At 39.4% G+C, this 17,850-nt stretch overlaps 1 protein-coding gene across 13 annotated transcripts in view; it reads right to left on the reverse strand.

Moving 5' to 3' along the window:
- LOC131460358 (band 4.1-like protein 1) overlaps positions 1 to 17,850 on the reverse strand; it is an 88,398-nt gene that overhangs the window by 23,885 nt on the left and 46,663 nt on the right. For all 13 annotated transcript variants that reach the window (XM_058630764.1, XM_058630763.1, XM_058630765.1 and 10 more), the window contains exons 2-8: positions 14,900 to 15,017; positions 13,051 to 13,218; positions 7,843 to 7,947; positions 2,263 to 2,305; positions 1,277 to 1,352; positions 569 to 787; positions 106 to 193 (exon numbers count right to left, since the gene is read on the reverse strand). In XM_058630764.1, coding sequence (XP_058486747.1) covers positions 106 to 193; positions 569 to 787; positions 1,277 to 1,352; positions 2,263 to 2,305; positions 7,843 to 7,947; positions 13,051 to 13,218; positions 14,900 to 14,938 — 738 coding nt within the window. In that variant the 5' untranslated portion in view covers positions 14,939 to 15,017. The remainder of the gene's footprint in view (positions 1 to 105; positions 194 to 568; positions 788 to 1,276; positions 1,353 to 2,262; positions 2,306 to 7,842; positions 7,948 to 13,050; positions 13,219 to 14,899; positions 15,018 to 17,850) is intronic.

Raw genomic sequence — 17,850 nt, forward strand, 5'->3', positions numbered from 1 at the left:
ATACGATTTTGATCAACACCACTGCCACGTATCGGATCAGCTCATCAGCACTTAAAAATGTACTGTACTTTTATGAAAATGTTAAGTCAGGAAATAATCATTAACCTTAGCGTGGTGGAGGTCCACACCATACATGGACAGCTTCTTTGCATTCTCCAAGAAGTTCATTTCAGCCTCTGCTGGAGTCATCCCCCTGTGTGCAGAATAACCATAACATCTGTAAGCAACATCAACAGGCCGTCTTTAATAAAGAGCCCATAATCCTGCACAGTGGGAGCAGAAAGATCTTGGTAATAGGAATGATACAGTATATTCACTCCTAAATTCATTGCATCCGTACCCTGAAGCGTTGTGTTTGGTCTTCTGCCAAAAGACAGGAGTGTGGTGAAGGAAAATATAACACTTGCATTGTTGACATCTCACTGACAGATTGTGCAGTAATATGGCGGCATCTATCAGCCATATGCAATAGGGAGTGTTTGGACACAATGGAAAACTCATCAGGGAATAAACCCAGGAGATTTGCGGGCGGATGAAAATATGATTGAAGCAACAGTATGTCTGGTACTTGTAATTTCGATGGAGGTCCATCACCCTCTCCTCCAGCTCGCGGGTCTGATTGGGGGCAAAGCGGAAATCGCTGACGTAGTCCGAGCCGTGGTCCTCCTGGTCGTAGTCTCCCAGCTCGGCCTGAGCGGTGTAAGAGCCGAGGAGGGCGTGAGTGACGAATGAGCATGGCAGCCGACCTGACAGCATGTCGTCCCTCAGCTGCAGACACAGGTAGTATCTGTCAGATGAGACAAAAGAGGAGGAGGGTGTTGGCAGTCAAACAAGAATGGGCCATGGCATGCGCCAACAAGTATTCAGCATGGTTAAGCCATGGCGGTTAGCAGCATTCCAAGGTCTAATCTTTAGAAGAAGAGAGGGATTTGCATGATGTGGGTTGCTTTTGACACCAGGGCAAATATACCACGAAATTGTTATTGTGCTTTGAAGTAAACACTGAGCATTAGAAAAATAAAAAGGATAAATTGTCTGTGAAAATGACATAGGCAATTTCTGTTATCAATAAATCTGAGGAGCATCTGGCAGTGGAGCCAGATGAACTAGAACTGTTAATGTTCTCTGTGTGTGGGTGTGGATGTGTGTGTGTGTGTGTGTGCGCGTGCGTGTGTGTGTGTGTGTGTGTGTGTGTGTGTGTGTGTGTGTGTGTGTGTGTGTGTGTGTGTGTGTGTGTGTGTGTGTGTGTGTTAGTGTGTGTGTGTGTGTAAGATACCTGGTAATATCTTCTGTGAGCTGGGAGGGGTCTGGAGGGTAGAACTTGACCGCAAAGGCAAAGTGCCATGGAGAGTCTGAGAGAGAACAATGAGAGTGACATATTTGCCTTAGGAGACAGATTATAAATAATAAGTCGGTTATGGACTGTAAAAAGCACATTTTTAATTACTTTATCCAACAACAGGAACGATTCAAGTGACCTTGAGGCCCTACACATATGTGTGTAGGCACCACAATGGATACTGAATCATACATCAGTGCCACTGCTATATTGTAGAATCAAATAGAAGTAAAAGGCTGTAATCACTGCTAGACTAAATTTCTACATGAATAGGCACTTCATGATTAGGATAATTAATGTTAATTTTATTATTATAATAATAATAATAATAATAATAATAATAAAAAGTTATGTAATAATATTACACTGCGATTGTGCTAATACACTATTCACTATTTTGTTTACTATTATTAAATCAATTTATCATGTTAAATTGCTGCACTGACGTCCTGTGCGTGATTTATAGCTCTGCTATCTCTCACTTTACACTGTAATACTATTTATATTGCAGCTGACTATGTATTAACCATGTGATGTAAATATGTACACTGTTGTAATGCCTAAAATTCCCCTTTTATCCTTTTACTTTTCTAAAAAAAAAAATATGGAAACATTTTGATTTGTTTAGATTACAAAAAATTGTGTTTGATTACAGAAATTACAGCCTGTCAATCAAATTGACTGCACACGTTTACAGAGGTGTATTTGAATTAAAGGCGATTCTCAGTAAGTTGTCATTGCTGTGGACTAAATAGTAGCCGTTCTTTGTGGGGGGCCCCTTCTCTGCTCAGCGCCCCAAGAGAATTGCCTGCTTTGCCTCCACTGTCGCAAAAACCCCTGCGATCCAATGAATTTAATTCACTCCTTAACTGATTAAATTTTTTAAATATTTATTCCCTCGGTGACTTGGAAGAGACACTCACTGCGCATCTGCTTCTTGATCTCCTTGGAGGGGTCCAACCAGTTCTGAAAGACAGAAGGCAGAATTCACACAGGGCAGAGTGAAAACATGGCTCACGCACACCCCGGTGTCACATTTTGCTCTAATTGCTGTCAGTGTTCCTAATGAAAGCCTTCTCCATATGGTTAGATAAAGTAAGTGAGCCCTTTCCTGCTGAGCCACTCAAACATGCAGAGAGCAGATTTAATTTTAAGCAGCTGTTGGCTTTATTGTGTTGCTAAATTACTGGCAGTGAGTTACCAACCATCTTACCACGTCTAATCAGTGACCCACTTCACCCAGAGGGAGCCCACTTCTGATGTGACTATGGGAGCATCTCATCGGTGGTTCAGTGGACTTTGACTCATGTTGTTTTCAGGCTCAGCCACACACCCAACAAATATTTCACCTCACGTGTTCTTACAATGCTGTGATTATTGAAACTGTGCTGAACAAAAGAAAATAACAAATGAATTTTAAAAGACAAAATAAAAATAAATCAAAATCAAAATAAAGTTAGCAAGTTGCAAGAAGTCAATTTAATATACATTTATATTAAATGAGCTTAATTAATTTGGTTTCTCAAGGCTTTTCTTTGTTGTCATAAGATAAAGTTAAAAAAAATTGTTGATTGCAAAAATCTGCAATATGTTGCTCATTTCTGTGCTATATGTGGTCCTGTACAATGTTGGCAGCTGGATAATCATGTTTAATATTTTTTTTATTACATTTAATACTATTATATTTTCCTGTCTTCTAATTCTATATTTTATAAAAAAAAGGTATTCATTGTGATATATGTAGTTTTTATTTATTGATTACGATATACACAGCACCACTGAGTTTCAAAAATTATTCCACCACAGTGAAGTGTATCGTATTATAAAGTATTGCATGATATTTTATTGAAACATATCAAATCATATTGTATCACATTAGATCAAATTGGATCATAACAGGTTCATTTTAACATCTCTCTGAATTCTTTGGAGTTTCTTGGGTCTTTCATTTCCTTTTCATTCAATTATTTTACTTTTTATTCTCTCTAACAATTCAGAGAGAAGTGTTCTCTTATCTGAGATAAATCCTCATTTGATTTGCTACGAAATTACAGCCTTTGCAATTACTCAAAAGATTTATTTCTTATAAGACATCCTGTCACATTATTTTTAATCTAATCCGGAACTCCTCATCAACATTAATTCATTCATTCTCTAGCACTTGTACTTTGGAGGTCACAGAGGAAGCTGGAGCCAAGGCATTTGGCAGGGAACAACCTGGACAGGTTGCAAGTCCTTCCGATTGGCCAAAATGCAGAGACAAACAACCGTTCACAAACACATTCACACCTACCGGCAATTTAGAGTCTCCATTAACCTAACTCCAATCTGCATGTGTTTGGACTGTGGCAGAGGGCCAGAGTACTTGGAGAAAACCCACGCTGCACAAATGAGGAGAACATGCAAACTCCACAAAGAGGACCCAAACAAACCAGGATTCAACTCAGGATGTTTTTGCTGTGAGGCATTGGATGCCAACCCCCGCACCATCATGCTGCCAACATCCCTTGCAATTACTGAAAGTAGTAATAGACTTTTTTTTTTTCTCACAAAAACCCCTCTCACATTGATCATAAATCAACCAAAATATGTGATAAGTTTCTTGTCAACATTCCAAACTTAATTTATGTCTCATCAAATTATGTCTTAAGGTTTTATTTGACCATATGTGGGGAAATAACACCATTAATACTGCTTGCCATTTACGTGTTAGCACAGTAACTTTTGCCAAGAGGTCAAGCAATTTCTTTGTTTTCTATGCTGATCTTCAGGAATCGGGACAGCTCATGTGGAATATACAGTATGATGTTGTTTTTTATTATAACAGCTTAAACAATCATTAAAAAGGCTTTATTTAAAGTTGTAGTTTGTGGCTTTTAAATCTAAACAAATATCTCTTATATTCAAACCGTTCACTAAATGCTGATTCATTCTTTGTGTGTCTCAGTATGGCAGTTATTTGTTTTTACACATAATTATTATCTAATTGTATTTTTTCTGATTTGGTTTAATTAATCCAAATCCCCTGTTGTTGGACAATTAATGGTTTAATTAATGAACTGTTTATCAAGTCATATCAAAATATGCTTTTATTTAGATTTTCCACTTGACAAAAACATCATGAACAACACTATCGTAAATTTTCCTTGATTATCGTGAAATCCTCATCATTAGTCAAACTCAAATCCAGGCATGTCCAAAGTCTGGCCCAGGGGTAAGATTCTTTACAGCTTCAGTTGTATAATATATTATTGATGGCCAGGGACCGACTGGGACATAAAAATAAGCCCTGGTCATGTGCAATCCCCATTGGCTCAGCTGGTAAGGAGTTGCACTTTGAAACCAGAGTTCCATGCATTAACCTCCTATGATGTTATCTGACTCCAGAAAGGCAGAATTCTTTCATTTGTTCACTTGCTTGGCTTGGATTTGGTTACATTGCCATTTAAAAATGATAACTGTGACAATGGAAATACAATTATTATGAAACATTTGTAAGGAAATGTTTATGATAAAAAAGAAAAAGGTTTGAAGGGACCATTGGCTCCCGGCCTCCACGTTATCAACAACTATCCCTTTAACAGGTGTTGGCAGCATGCATCACAGTTCTGCTCCACCTGTGGTGCAGAGAGCTGACCGTGATCTTCAGCAGCCTGAATAACAACCAGCAGCAGCTGCTTATTAAGGCTGACAGTATTTTTGCCAGCTGATCTCACATCAGTTAGAGTGGAATCAGTGCGAAACTTGAATCAGCACAGTGCTCTCCCGTGGCCGTGTTGAGCAAACCTTAATTTCAGCTTTGCCTTCACAAACACACACACACTTACACACACGCACGCACAAACTCACATTCACCTCCAGTGTTAAATCACGCTGCTTAAGACTTTAATGAACCACAGGCATTTATCGCCCCTCCTCAAATCACCCAAGGCCAAAAGGGCACTCAATTAGTGAGGCGTTCACCGCTGCTTTGCGTTTCTCTGCAGAGAAACGGGGGGGGGGGATCTTTTAATCACGGACTGATCGAGGCTTCACTCTTGCTTTTGCAGCGTCAGTTTATGCAGCTATCACGCTGAATAAACGTTCTCCTGTTGAGCAAAAGATTAAGTTCTGAGACAGAGAAAGGGCATCTGGAATGACATTTAAATTATCAGACTTGTTTGGTCAACCAATCAGCAGTGACCCCCAGACTCTGAGGAGACCGTCTTTGATAAGCCTGTCATATTGATCTGAAGCTGTAGTCTCAAAAGGGGCTATATGGAAAATATGCAAAACTGCTGTCATTGGCATTTACGGTTATTGCAAAGGAATCATGGAGCTGGCATTACACAGTTTTCACGCACATGCAGTACAACCTATTAGCTGCCTGTTTCCCTGTCCAGGAGATGTACATATCCACACTGGCATCTGTCTTTTACTTTCTCCATACTGTCAGCATCTCCACTGCAGACCATCATTTTTCTTCTCTTTAGGTTTGGTAAAATTCAGCATTTCTGACTCATAGCTGCAGCTTGCTATGTTTGACTTACTCCCTAGTGCTACTAGCTGTGTTATGGGGTGGGTGGCACAACAGACCAAAACACCAAAACAAATCATAAAAAAGAGTTTGCAGATCAAATTCGAGGATATTTCAAGGACTTTCTGGACCAATGTGGTGACACAGCTTATGATGGGAGGGGACTTTGTTAAGAGCTACTTCGCCCATGGCGTCCCCTTTTATTAATTAGCAGCACACGCTGCATCTGTACACAAGACTGCACAAGTGATTGTCCTTGGGATCATGTAATTTGCTCTATCTTGCTTAACGTTAGGCTTAGTCTACGTACATCAAGCAATGTAGGGCACAAAACAGTAGGTGGTGTCGTAACAAACAAGGGCACATCAACGGTGGTATTATTTAACCAATTTATCCAAATTTATCCAAGTATCCACTACTTTTTTCCAAAAGAATTCAAGCACTTTCAATGACCCATGTCTAATTAGGGCGCTGCAGGAGCTGAGTTTGCTGCCTGCAAATGAAAATCTACATTCTCAAGTGGCTGTACCATTGCTGTCATTGTATTTTCTTCATCTCTCATGAGCTATTGTATGAATAAATACGACTAGTGTGGTATCCGTTCAACATGGGCCTGTTTTTGAGAGGGTGGAACCAGCTCTACCACTGATATACATATATGTTGCATTGCTACTGATATCGCTTGCATTTCTTTTCCAAATAACATCAGACAAAAGTCACCTACCAAGTTTGACGCTTGTCAAGCAACAGACTTTTACATAAAGCCCCTTTAAATTTAGAAAGAAGGAAAATATTTGAAGTTCAAGGCTGTTCAGCGCTCAAACACACCAGGTAACCTGTCCATATTAGGCCCAGATGAGGCTCAACTCAAAGCTGCAGCTGTCATACACGTCACACACGTCATGTCACAACATGTGAGCTGAATGTATACTCCAGATGGTTAGAGAGATATGCCTTGTCATCTTTCCTAACTTCAAAAGGCAGGCGGTTCCTGTTGTGCAACCAAACCTGCCCTCAGGGAGTCTCACATCAATCAAAACCCCAAATCCATATGAACAATAGAGCACTCATGTGAAACGACAGCTAAGGCACACCGGTTCAATGTCAGTCAAATGTTCATAAACCTGCTCTGTGCATCCTCTAACATGACAACAGATATCAGGTGGAAACATACTATTTGAAATTGATATGAACACACATACAAATTCATCAGAAGCAGAAATAAAAGTCAGATGGTAGACCAAAAAGATTATTTTAGTTTCCTTGAATGCCAAAAATGGCATGAAACAGAAAATGTGCTGCACTGGTCGGTCTAGCCCTGCCTTGGTCTTGGTCTTGACTCCGTCTTTGTCGCTAACAGTCTTGGTCGCTGCTCATTCTGGTTTTGGTCATGATTTGGTCTCAGTGTGATCTTGACTACAACAGCAGTCACATCTGCAAGATCTTTGGTCACAAGACAAGCAGGTCATGTAGTGTGAGCTGTACAGTGATCCCAGGACTCTGACAGGTAATCCTGCCTCCACATTGACATTGGTTATGGCAGAAAGACAAGTCACCAAAGTCTTTGGGCCCAACTTTTCTTCTTATCTAGTCAAATTTGCATGATAAACTGTGGCTCTTCTGCTGCTTCTGTCCGTGCAGATTAAAAACTCAACTATTGGAGGAAGATTATTTCTGCTTCCAGTAAAAGCTCTACCTCTGAGAAATATGGAGAACAAATTTTCATACATGCATCTTGCAGCGAGTAGATGAGTTGTTTTTTTTCTCATCTTCTCTCCCACAGTGCAAGTTTTTCATTTTGCCTTTTGTTCAGACCCAGACTTGGCAGAGATATTTCCATTTATCACTCATCGTTGAATGATGGATTGTGTTCCCCTCGGTGAGCCAACCCATCCGACAAAGTGAGGGGCATACAGATCATTCTGTGACGAGCATGTTGATGCAATAAAACTGCCCGCAAGGATATTTAAGTACACAATACACTGACCTTCTGTGTGTCCATGTCAGCAAAGGTCAGGCCAAAGTAGTCCTTCTCCAGCAAGTTGAGGTGCTCACAGACCATGTCCATCAGGGTCTGTCCTTTTGAGTGTTTCTGTGAAGGCAAACATGAAATAATCAGCCATGGGAAAAATATCAGACGCAGGAAAAAAGCAGAGGAAAGATTTTCTACTTTATTTGTGAAGTTTTCATTGAGCATAACAGTCTACGGTTGGTACAACTCAGCCCGTCAGACCCAAATGGCAACAGGTTGTGATGTCACTCAACTAAACTCCCAATTCCCAACTCCCAGACTCTGTTATTCAGCTGGAAAATGTTTTACTGTTGTTTGGTTTGCAAGCAGAATCAAACAGCTGAGCCATTTAGTGATACGTCACAGCCAGTGTGCATCAAACACTTGACAGTGAAAATGGTTTTTGAATTGCTGTTAAAGGTGAGGCAATGTTTTCTTTGACATTCAAGTGACAGGTTTGTGGTGTATGTGGAATTTTAAGTAGTAGTAGTAGTAGTAGTAGTAGTAGTAGTAGTAGTAGTAGTACAAATACAATTTTTTGGTTTATTACATACACATATACTGTATATGTATATACATATACACATATACATATATATATATACATACATACATATATATATATATATATATATATATATATATATATATATATATATATATATATATATATATATATATATATAAACCAAAAATGAAGAGAAAACATTGAGGAATTAGAGCACCTTAATGACTTGTAATAAACTACAATCACTATATTTCTAAGTAAGTAAGCATATGTTATTTACATTTCACTGAAAGGTGGTTCCTTTTGGTTAAATAGTGTCTCAAATCACCCGATGTGGTTGTTGTCAGACTACTGAATGGTCATTATCAGCACACATCAGTCCCATATGTATGGGCCAGTAGGGGCCTTCATGCCTACTATTAGGCCCAGTAGGCTGTTATCGCCCATTTCTATCGGTGATCCACTACACGGAGCAGGGAGACCATGGGCACAGCCCAGTCAGAGGTCACGCGACACCCACCAACAAATCAGCCATACATATGGGACTGATGTGTGTTGATAATGACCATTCAATAGTCTGACAATAACCACATCAGGTGCTCAAATGCTTGATGCTTAATGAATATTGCCCACAAATGATGTTTTATTCAATGGTACATCAAAAACAAGACAAAGCAATCAGAAACTTCAAACCTCCACTATTTACCATATCATCACCAAAATGTAACTATGTCTTCCATGGAGCATAACCTACATCCCCCTCCCCAGAAAATGTCATTAAATCCTTCTTTTTTTTGGAGGAAATTTTGAAAATCGTCAAAACCTCTTGCAGCCACATTTGCAAAAAAAAAAAACACAACTGAAATGATTCCACTTCAATGTCATTGGGCATTTTTACAGTCCATAAAATATGAATTCATGCATGAGCACATCTGCTACTGTTTAACATACTGAACGAGGAAGACATGAATGTTTAGACCCAACCCTAAACACTCACAGAGAATAGTATACTCTTACACACACAAGGTCCTTTTTTCCCCATGAGGAGAGATGAAGCAAATGGTTGCCAGGGAAACAGATGCAGTATTAGCCCTCTGCTGTCTTATTCCTAACATCTCAAGGCAACAGGACCTAAAAAAAGTGCTTCACCTTTGCCATATTATGTGTGAAAGGATGGTGGAGCAACACTTGGAAAGTGTTTATTAGCAATTTTCCTGTCTCGGAGGGTTCACAGCAGCAAGAGTGTAAAAGAAGAATGTACTTCCTGACATCAGCTGCAGCCAGCAATATTAAATGAACTCATCAGTATTAGCCCCACCATAAATAAACAGAGAGTTGCTACTCATGTCCACATGCTCATAAAAGGCTGCGGTTCTATTCATACTAAAATGAGGTTCCTGCGATTTGAAAATTGCAGTAGGCCATATTGCGTAGCCCTAATACCCATTCACATGCTGCCAGCACAGCCATCAGGATCAACGTGGGATTAAGTGTCTTGCCCACATCTGCATGATGACTAGCGGAAGTGAGAATCAAACCCACAACCTTTCAGCTACCGTTGCCCCTACAACAGCTGCTTTATTGACCTCTGCTGACACCTGCTTAATTCCACACTGGGTTTTAGGTGATGTTTGCATCACAAGACTATCATCACAGCATTTGTTGTTACACTGACTCATTAACATCTTATTCAATATTCAATACATGTCGGCATGTATCGCCAGTAACGGCATTTGAGGCATATTTCATAGCCTGAAAGAATGGGATGTCAAACAATACTAAAATACTTGCTCACCCTACCCGGCACAGAAGAGGCTGCCACTTCACCAAAGAGTCAATAAGTATCACTGGGCAGTGACTGCTCTACTATGGACTATGGACAGCCTTGCAGAAGGACAAGAAGGGTAATAAAATGTGTATGTTATAAATAAACTGAAAAGTCGGCACAGTACTGGTTCAAATGTGAACCATAACCATCCCTAGTGGTGACTCGGTTCCACCAGAAACAGCTGTATTCCCCTCATTTCCTCAGCCTTGCTTCAAATTGAGTCAGATTGCACCCAAGTGAACAGAGGTGGAAGCCGAGTGAGAGGAGTGGACAAGGGCACAGTGCCTCGTCTCCTGTCCAAGGACCACAGAGACGTTAAGCCATGCATCCATGACAGGAGACTTAATTACCCAGTGAATACAGCAACTCCTCCACGGAAAGCCATTCGCAAAAGTATGACCTGTGACCTCTTGGAGGCACAGGATTGGTTCATAAATAGCAGGCACACATTTTTCCACCCCTGCAACAACAGACACTAAGCAGGAGCAAACCAATGACATGCAGATCTGAGGCTCTTACCATATGTGGGGGAAAAAAACACGGGCTGACAGGACAAGAGGCTGCTTTGTAAATCTGTCTTTGGCAATGACTGTCAGTACTTTGAAAGCAGGTGAGAACATCCAGGAACAAAGACACGGAAGTTTTCTTTTTTTTTTTAAAGCATAATGCAAACTATTGTTGAGATGTGGAAAAAAGCCCAAAGGTATTTCAGAATATTTCCACAGTGCTGAGAGAGGTTGACAAGCATAGCATTCCTAATATTCTTACCACACACACACACTTTCCTTCAAAACATCGCCCACCAACAACTCCACCACATCACACACACACAAAGTTTCATGCACTTGTGTATAAGTATCCTACAGGCTGACACATAATAACATGTTCTCTTTTATTTTCTCCTTGGATGCACCTGCCTTTCAGCCATGTAATAACTATGGATTTCCTCACACACAGTTAGCAGCGCGTGCCGCTGGGGGCGTTTACTGGACAAAATTGACTTCCTGTGAAGGGCTCGGTATGATTTGAAAATTCCTGATATGAATGTCAAATCAATAGTTTCAGTCTTATAACAAAAAGTAAACTTGATGAAATGTCCTTTAATAGAATGTAAAAAAAAAAAACTGACATAAAGGTACAGTTGTCTGTAGCTTCACCTATGACAACTGCTAAAAATGTGTATTCTCTGGCTCTGAAGAGCATTTGTAATGACTTTGTGCCAAATTGCAATAATACTCCATTAAATAAATATATATTTCTTTTTAATTTTCTGTCTTTTTTTAAGATTTTAAGAAATGCTTCATATTATGTGTAAGTTTCCAATGTCAGCATACAGGCCTAGAATTCCAGTATCTGTACTTAATGTTAGTTTATGTTGATGGATAATTACGCACTTTGTTGTGAAGCCGAACCTTGCAAATATTACATGCAGCCCAGTTGCAATAACCACATGCATGTGATGAAAGACATGAAAGTTCAGAGACAAAGAGAGTGGACTGATTAGCAATCCATCCCATGATCACATGAAAACAATATAATAGATGGGAATTATTGATCTTAGTCTCGTGTGTTGAACAGAGTCGTGATTCAAGGTTTCAGATTTCAAATTGGACCCTGGCACTCTTCAGTTTGGGAATGGCTGCTCTCACGTATTCCCTGAATAAATTGCTTACTATTTAGCCCAATACATTTTCCCAAATGCAACCTTATGATATTGTTACTTTAAAAAAATCAAAGAACTTTGGGTTGTTGGAAATACAGGCCTGTGGTTGAGACTGACAGCAAATTATTTTTGTTTTGGAGTCAGGAAAAACAATACACGAGTGCAAACAGACATCACCGCGGATGATTTTCCACACAGACCTAGACATGTCAGATGTGCGCGACCACAAGGATCTCTGGTAGAATTCCACTCAACAATTTACGGAAAAAATAGCAACAGTGCCTGCTCTTAGAAAATGTTTTCATATGTTGGTGTTTAAGATTCTTCTTTCAGGATAAAGCTGATATGCCTAAAGATACAGAAATGTTAGTATTTAAGTAATGAGGGGAGAGGAGAGAGAAAGGTTGGGAGAGGTACATAGTAGGGGGGGAGGGATAAGGTAAATTTGCTCATTTTGCTCATTTTCAACATTTATGCTGCATGTTTAATGAGGTGAATAAAATTTCATTCATTCTCAAGTACAGTAAATATTAGTCCCTTGAAGACTTTCACCCAAAGTAGTATCCTAAACTCTGACATTAATTTCTACTCAAGTGTGTTTTTCAAGTCCTCATTGAAACCTGACACCAAGTGGCGCCGCTTCACTACCTGACAAACACAACAGAGAAGATTCATGACAAGATTTCAAATTGAGTTCAGAAATGAAATAATTGCAGATGGATGAATCGGCGATATAAATACAAAGCGCAGAAAAAAAACATTTAATGTTTTTAGCTGAGAGCAGTGACGTTTATGGAGTGATGTTGCTCCATAAACGTAATCAAATAAAAATGTCTATAATTCTGCTATGGGAATGTTTCTGTTGATGCTCAGAAAGCACTAACAGTGCCAACAGCTGAACATATCATCAGGTCAGGTCCTTGGTTATAAATTGTTATGTTAAATTTTACAGAGACATGTGACTTCTTTGGCTGTGCCCGCCTGCTGAGCTCATAGCATGGCACCTTCTCTTTATTCTCTCTGCCCATTTTATCTGCTCTGTGCAGCACCGTACAGCACAACACACACATACTGTAACTGCCCACACAGGAAAAATACTGACGGGGGAGGAAAAGACTTCTCAACGCATGTTACGACTAATTCCACAAAGTGTGTTACCACAGTTTGTTAATCTGTTGTGCATACCTCAATTTCTCCCTCGAACTCCACGGCGTCTAGCAGGTTCACTTTGAAGGGAGCCGTTTTCAGCCGCTTGGAGCCTTTCTGGGGCGATTTGAGGTTCTTGTTTGGCGACGTCTTCTCAGACATCTCGTCTGTTTCTTTGCTTTCGTCCAGGTGCTTGGAGTTGTGTTCCTTGACAGATACAACAGAAAGACTCTCATCAACAGTCAGTATTCAAAATACGTAAAAATGCTTTGACATGCCAGTATAAGGACATTGATTTTAGATGAAGAAGGTACAGTAGGCAGGATTTATATGGCAAAGTTGTTCAGTAGCTCCATAAAAGCCCATCAACATAGTGTAAATCAAGTGATATAAGAGGGAATAGACACGTCGGCATGTCCTCTATGCTTAGTTCACAGCCTCAAAACTACATCTGTAGCATCACAGGAGGCAGTTAAGCGAGCAGATAGATACTCAGTTGTTTGCTAAAGCCCTGGTAAAAGCTGCCTACACTGGAGGAAAACGAAAACAAATTCAACAAAAGATTCTAAAAGAGAGTTCGACAACAAACACAATAAAACGTGTTGATATCAGCAGAGAGTTGCAACAATGGAGAGATTGCCTGGAGTCAATTGTTGTATATGAAACAATAGAGTCTGCCTGTGCTCATCTGATGAGAGAAACTGAGGGCAGAGAGCTATGATTCCAAAACACAAGTTGATTTCTTTTTTGTTTTTGTTTTTTAATAAACTGTGGATGAAACTCAAAAGTCTACTTTTTTTCCCCCGCAATCATCCAGCCTATTGCAGCTTTAACATGTACAAAGAGTGAGATTGCCTACAGCTATCTGGATCTGAAATACCAGATTCTGGTCATGTGCAACAGCCCTATGTAGGTAGAAGTGAGAGAGTAGCACTGAGGTAATTAAAAACGGAAGTGAATAACTTCTAATACAAACAAAGGTCTGTTATATTTAAACCATTGCCAAGTGAGTCCATACAACGCTGATTAAGTCTACCGGGTTCACATGACTCTCTCTGTGTTTCTCAGTATAGCAATCAGTATAGATTAATCTTATATCAAGACAGGTGGAGGCAACAGCAACATTGCACGAGTAAAGCTGCAGGTTGGAGTCGGGTCTGATAGTAGACGAAGGATGATAGGCGTATAAATAATGCTGCATTACTTCTGTTGATGAAGACCAAACAGAAGACCAAAAAGTAATTGTCTACAGCCATGGTTCTAAAACTGTGACATGTGTACCAGCAGTGGTACACAACCTTCCTCTGGGGGTACTTGGAGGAAAATCAGAAATAGCGTTCTACTGTATATAGCAGGGTATGTGATCAGAGTGGACATGAGGAACTTTGACCCGGGTGTGTAGAAACCAAAAAAATTACAATAAATAAAATTATAATAATTTGAGTCACCTTATCTCTCGCTCGAAATTTCACTATACCAGTGTGTGAAGTATATGTGAGGAAGAGGAGGATGATGAGAGAGCAAATTGTCTTATTGGGAATAAATCTGCAGATACTGGTGTTACTTTAAAAGCTCAACGTTACAGTATCAGTAAGAGGATAAAAGGAATTTCAAAACGTTCTTTGTGTTTCATCCTCAGAATCAGCGTTAGATAATCTAAATATGAATTAATTAAATCTTACTGTTTAAATTGTTTAAGGAAACCTGCTCTATAAAAACGTCCACATTGAAGTCTGTTGAAGTTTCCACTTCCCTTGTAGAGATCTCTCACTATAATCACCACTGGCACCAGGGAAAGAGTAACCAAACACATGGTGCAACCCAATCCTAGAAAACTAATAATAACATACCACAACCAAAATATAGTTTTAGCAGCAATTTACTATACCTGTTTGGCCATCTTGAGGTCAGAGGCGGAGTCCTGCATGCCTGCTGCTACCCCCTGCTGACTGGGAGGACTCCTGTCTTGCACTCTTCAACTCTGACTCGGGGGGGATAACACCAACCTGAAAGAAGACACAGAGAAAACAGTGAGTGGAGACTTCCCTTAAGAATACCAACTTCAGAATACAGTAGGTGTGAGATTGTGCGGCAAATCTGTTCCGCCACATCTAAGCAAGCAGGAGAACCGTAGTGCGTAACTGATGTGTATACAGCAGCAGCAGTGCAGGTGCAGCTGAACAATACTCAAGTAGACTCTAAATCTGAAGAACACTTGGTTTTATTTCAGGTGTAAAAATGTTTAATTTGACATGAAAATGTCTCTTTCTCTTTCTAAAACCAGTGTTTTGGTTCATTGTAGAGCTGAAACAATGACTCGATGAATCGATTATAAATCGAGCAAAGTACTTAAAACAAGATTCCTGATTGTTTCCGCTTCTTAAATGTGAATATGTTCTAGTTTCTTTGCTCCATATAACAAAGAATTCATTCAAACTGAATCATTTTGGTTTGTGGGCAAAACATGACATTTGCGAACATCATCATCAACGTTTCTTAACGTTTTCTGACATTTCATGGACCAAACGATTACTCTCAAGAAACATACAGATAAAAAGGGCTTATTACAAGGAAAAACAAACAAAAAAAAGGATATAATACAGTACTGAAACTGTTTGTATAACATTTCATTTCTTATTCTGTCAACAAATACCTGAAAATCTTTCAGATTAAATAATGAATGCTTTCCCTCAGTCATGGAGCAAATGTGCTGAGACGACAGCACAAGCGGCACCTGGAGACTGACAAAAAATTCCGAACACGAGCGCATGCACAATAAAACAATGACAGCAAAGCACCAGCGCCGACATCGCCTTCATTACACTTTCATAAAGCTGCAGCGCCTTGATATTATAAAGGGTTCTACAAAACATAATTCACCTTGCCATCAAGGACATTTTCATTTTAATTGTAAAATCCATCACTGAGGCAGAGGAGGATTATCTTTTTAAACTGGACACGCTCTGGGAATGGGACAACACTCACGAAAAAGACAAATAAATAAATGGAACTAAAAATTAATTTGTGAATCAGGCCATGAGCTCCACCTCTGCTACCCATGGCTATTGCATTCTTATAATCATGAATATTTTCAACCCAATAAACCGTTACAGACTTATCACTCTTCAGCAAGCAGGAGCTGCATGTATGCTTGTAATGTCCAATCTGTCTCTCCACGGTGCCACCGACTAAGTAATTGTCTTGAATGCATATCATAGTGCACAGTTGTCATCTGACAAATGAAAAGATTCTGCAGATATGTCCCATTGTATCTAATAAAAAGAACTCAAAAAAAGACAAGGCTGCCTATTGAGACAAGTCATATTTCCAGTTTATACTAAAAACAAGACCGACTTGTTGTTTTTTAATCTAAATGTAAGATTATTACATTTGCTTTGATCTGCAATTTTTTGTAAAAGCATTGAGGGAATAATTATTTTGGCTTTATTGATCAATAATAAAATAATGTTTAGCATTATGAAAAACAAGTGATCTGAGAGGAAATGACACTCCCTCAGTTTAGAGACAGAGGGGAGAGGGAGGAGCTGTGACAATGCTCAGTGTCCGATACTGGTAAAAAAAAAAAACAACACTGGATCAGATACGGAAAAAGAAAAATTTATGATTGAATCAAAAACTAAATATTACATACACGCTTTACTAAGCACAGGCTGTGGAGAGAGACGTGTGACGTCATGTGAGCAGAATGTGAGGGCAGCATGTGTGTGCCTCCCATGCTGCAGTAATCGTGTCAGCTGTATGGATTTAACTGCATCGATTAAAGAGGAAAAGAGCAAAACAGCCAAGTGTAAAAAAAAAAACCCAGCATGTTAATTGAGCCAAATATGTGTAATTTGTATTGTGTCGAGCTTTATGTTTTCAAAATGACTGATTATAGGTGGTGAATGCATCTGCACAACTGTGTTATTAGTAGCATGGCTTAATGTTAAAGGACTCTCTATGTTGACATATGGCAGTTTAGAAGAGAGCGCATCGCATGCAGGACACCATCACAGCACGGGGCAGCGCCTTCAGTGACGGACTGAAACATCCTAAACGTCTGAAGGAGCGTTATAGCAGGTCGTTCCTCTCTGCAGCTGTTAGACTGTATAAGCACTGCTCTCAGTAGACCACACCTCACCTCATCCCACGTGCAATACATATAATATACCTTACGTACGTGCAATAATATTGCACTTATCCACGCACTTACATGAGATATTGTATATGTTTAATATACATATACAATATCTCATGTTCAATCCTTGTTTAAACTATCAAGCCCATACAGTATATACAGTATTCTGGTAAATGTCTATAATGTTCATTCTATTTTCACTTTTTATTGTTACATTGTGAATATCTTTCCTTATTGTACTTTCACATAATGTGGAAATGCATGTGTATTATTTATTCTTTTTCTATTTATTTATCTTTACTGTCTTTGCTGCTGTGACAATGTGAATTTCCCCACTGCGGGACTAATAAAGGACTATCTCATCTTATCTCTTATCTTGTGTTGTTGACCTTGTTGTTGACCTCAGTAATCCTGTATATCACATGCTTCACATTGCACAGACTGTAAAAATGTAAATAAAAATCAGCAAAAGCATTTTAGCCGAGTCATGTTTGGGCTGTTTATTCCTCCCTTCTGGGAGAAAACTATTTCTTACACAGTTGGAGAATTATGTCTTTGAAATGACTCATTCATAGTTCATAAATGGTCTAAAAATGACTGTATCAGACTAATATCAGCATCTGTAGATACTGGAGTTCCACTACACCTACTCTGCATGCAGGTCCTTCAATGGAATTACTGCTACCTCAGCATCTAAAACT

Source organism: Solea solea, chromosome 6 (genome assembly GCF_958295425.1).
Source record: "Solea solea chromosome 6, fSolSol10.1, whole genome shotgun sequence".
In the NCBI taxonomy this organism is placed as follows: domain Eukaryota; kingdom Metazoa; phylum Chordata; class Actinopteri; order Pleuronectiformes; family Soleidae; genus Solea; species Solea solea.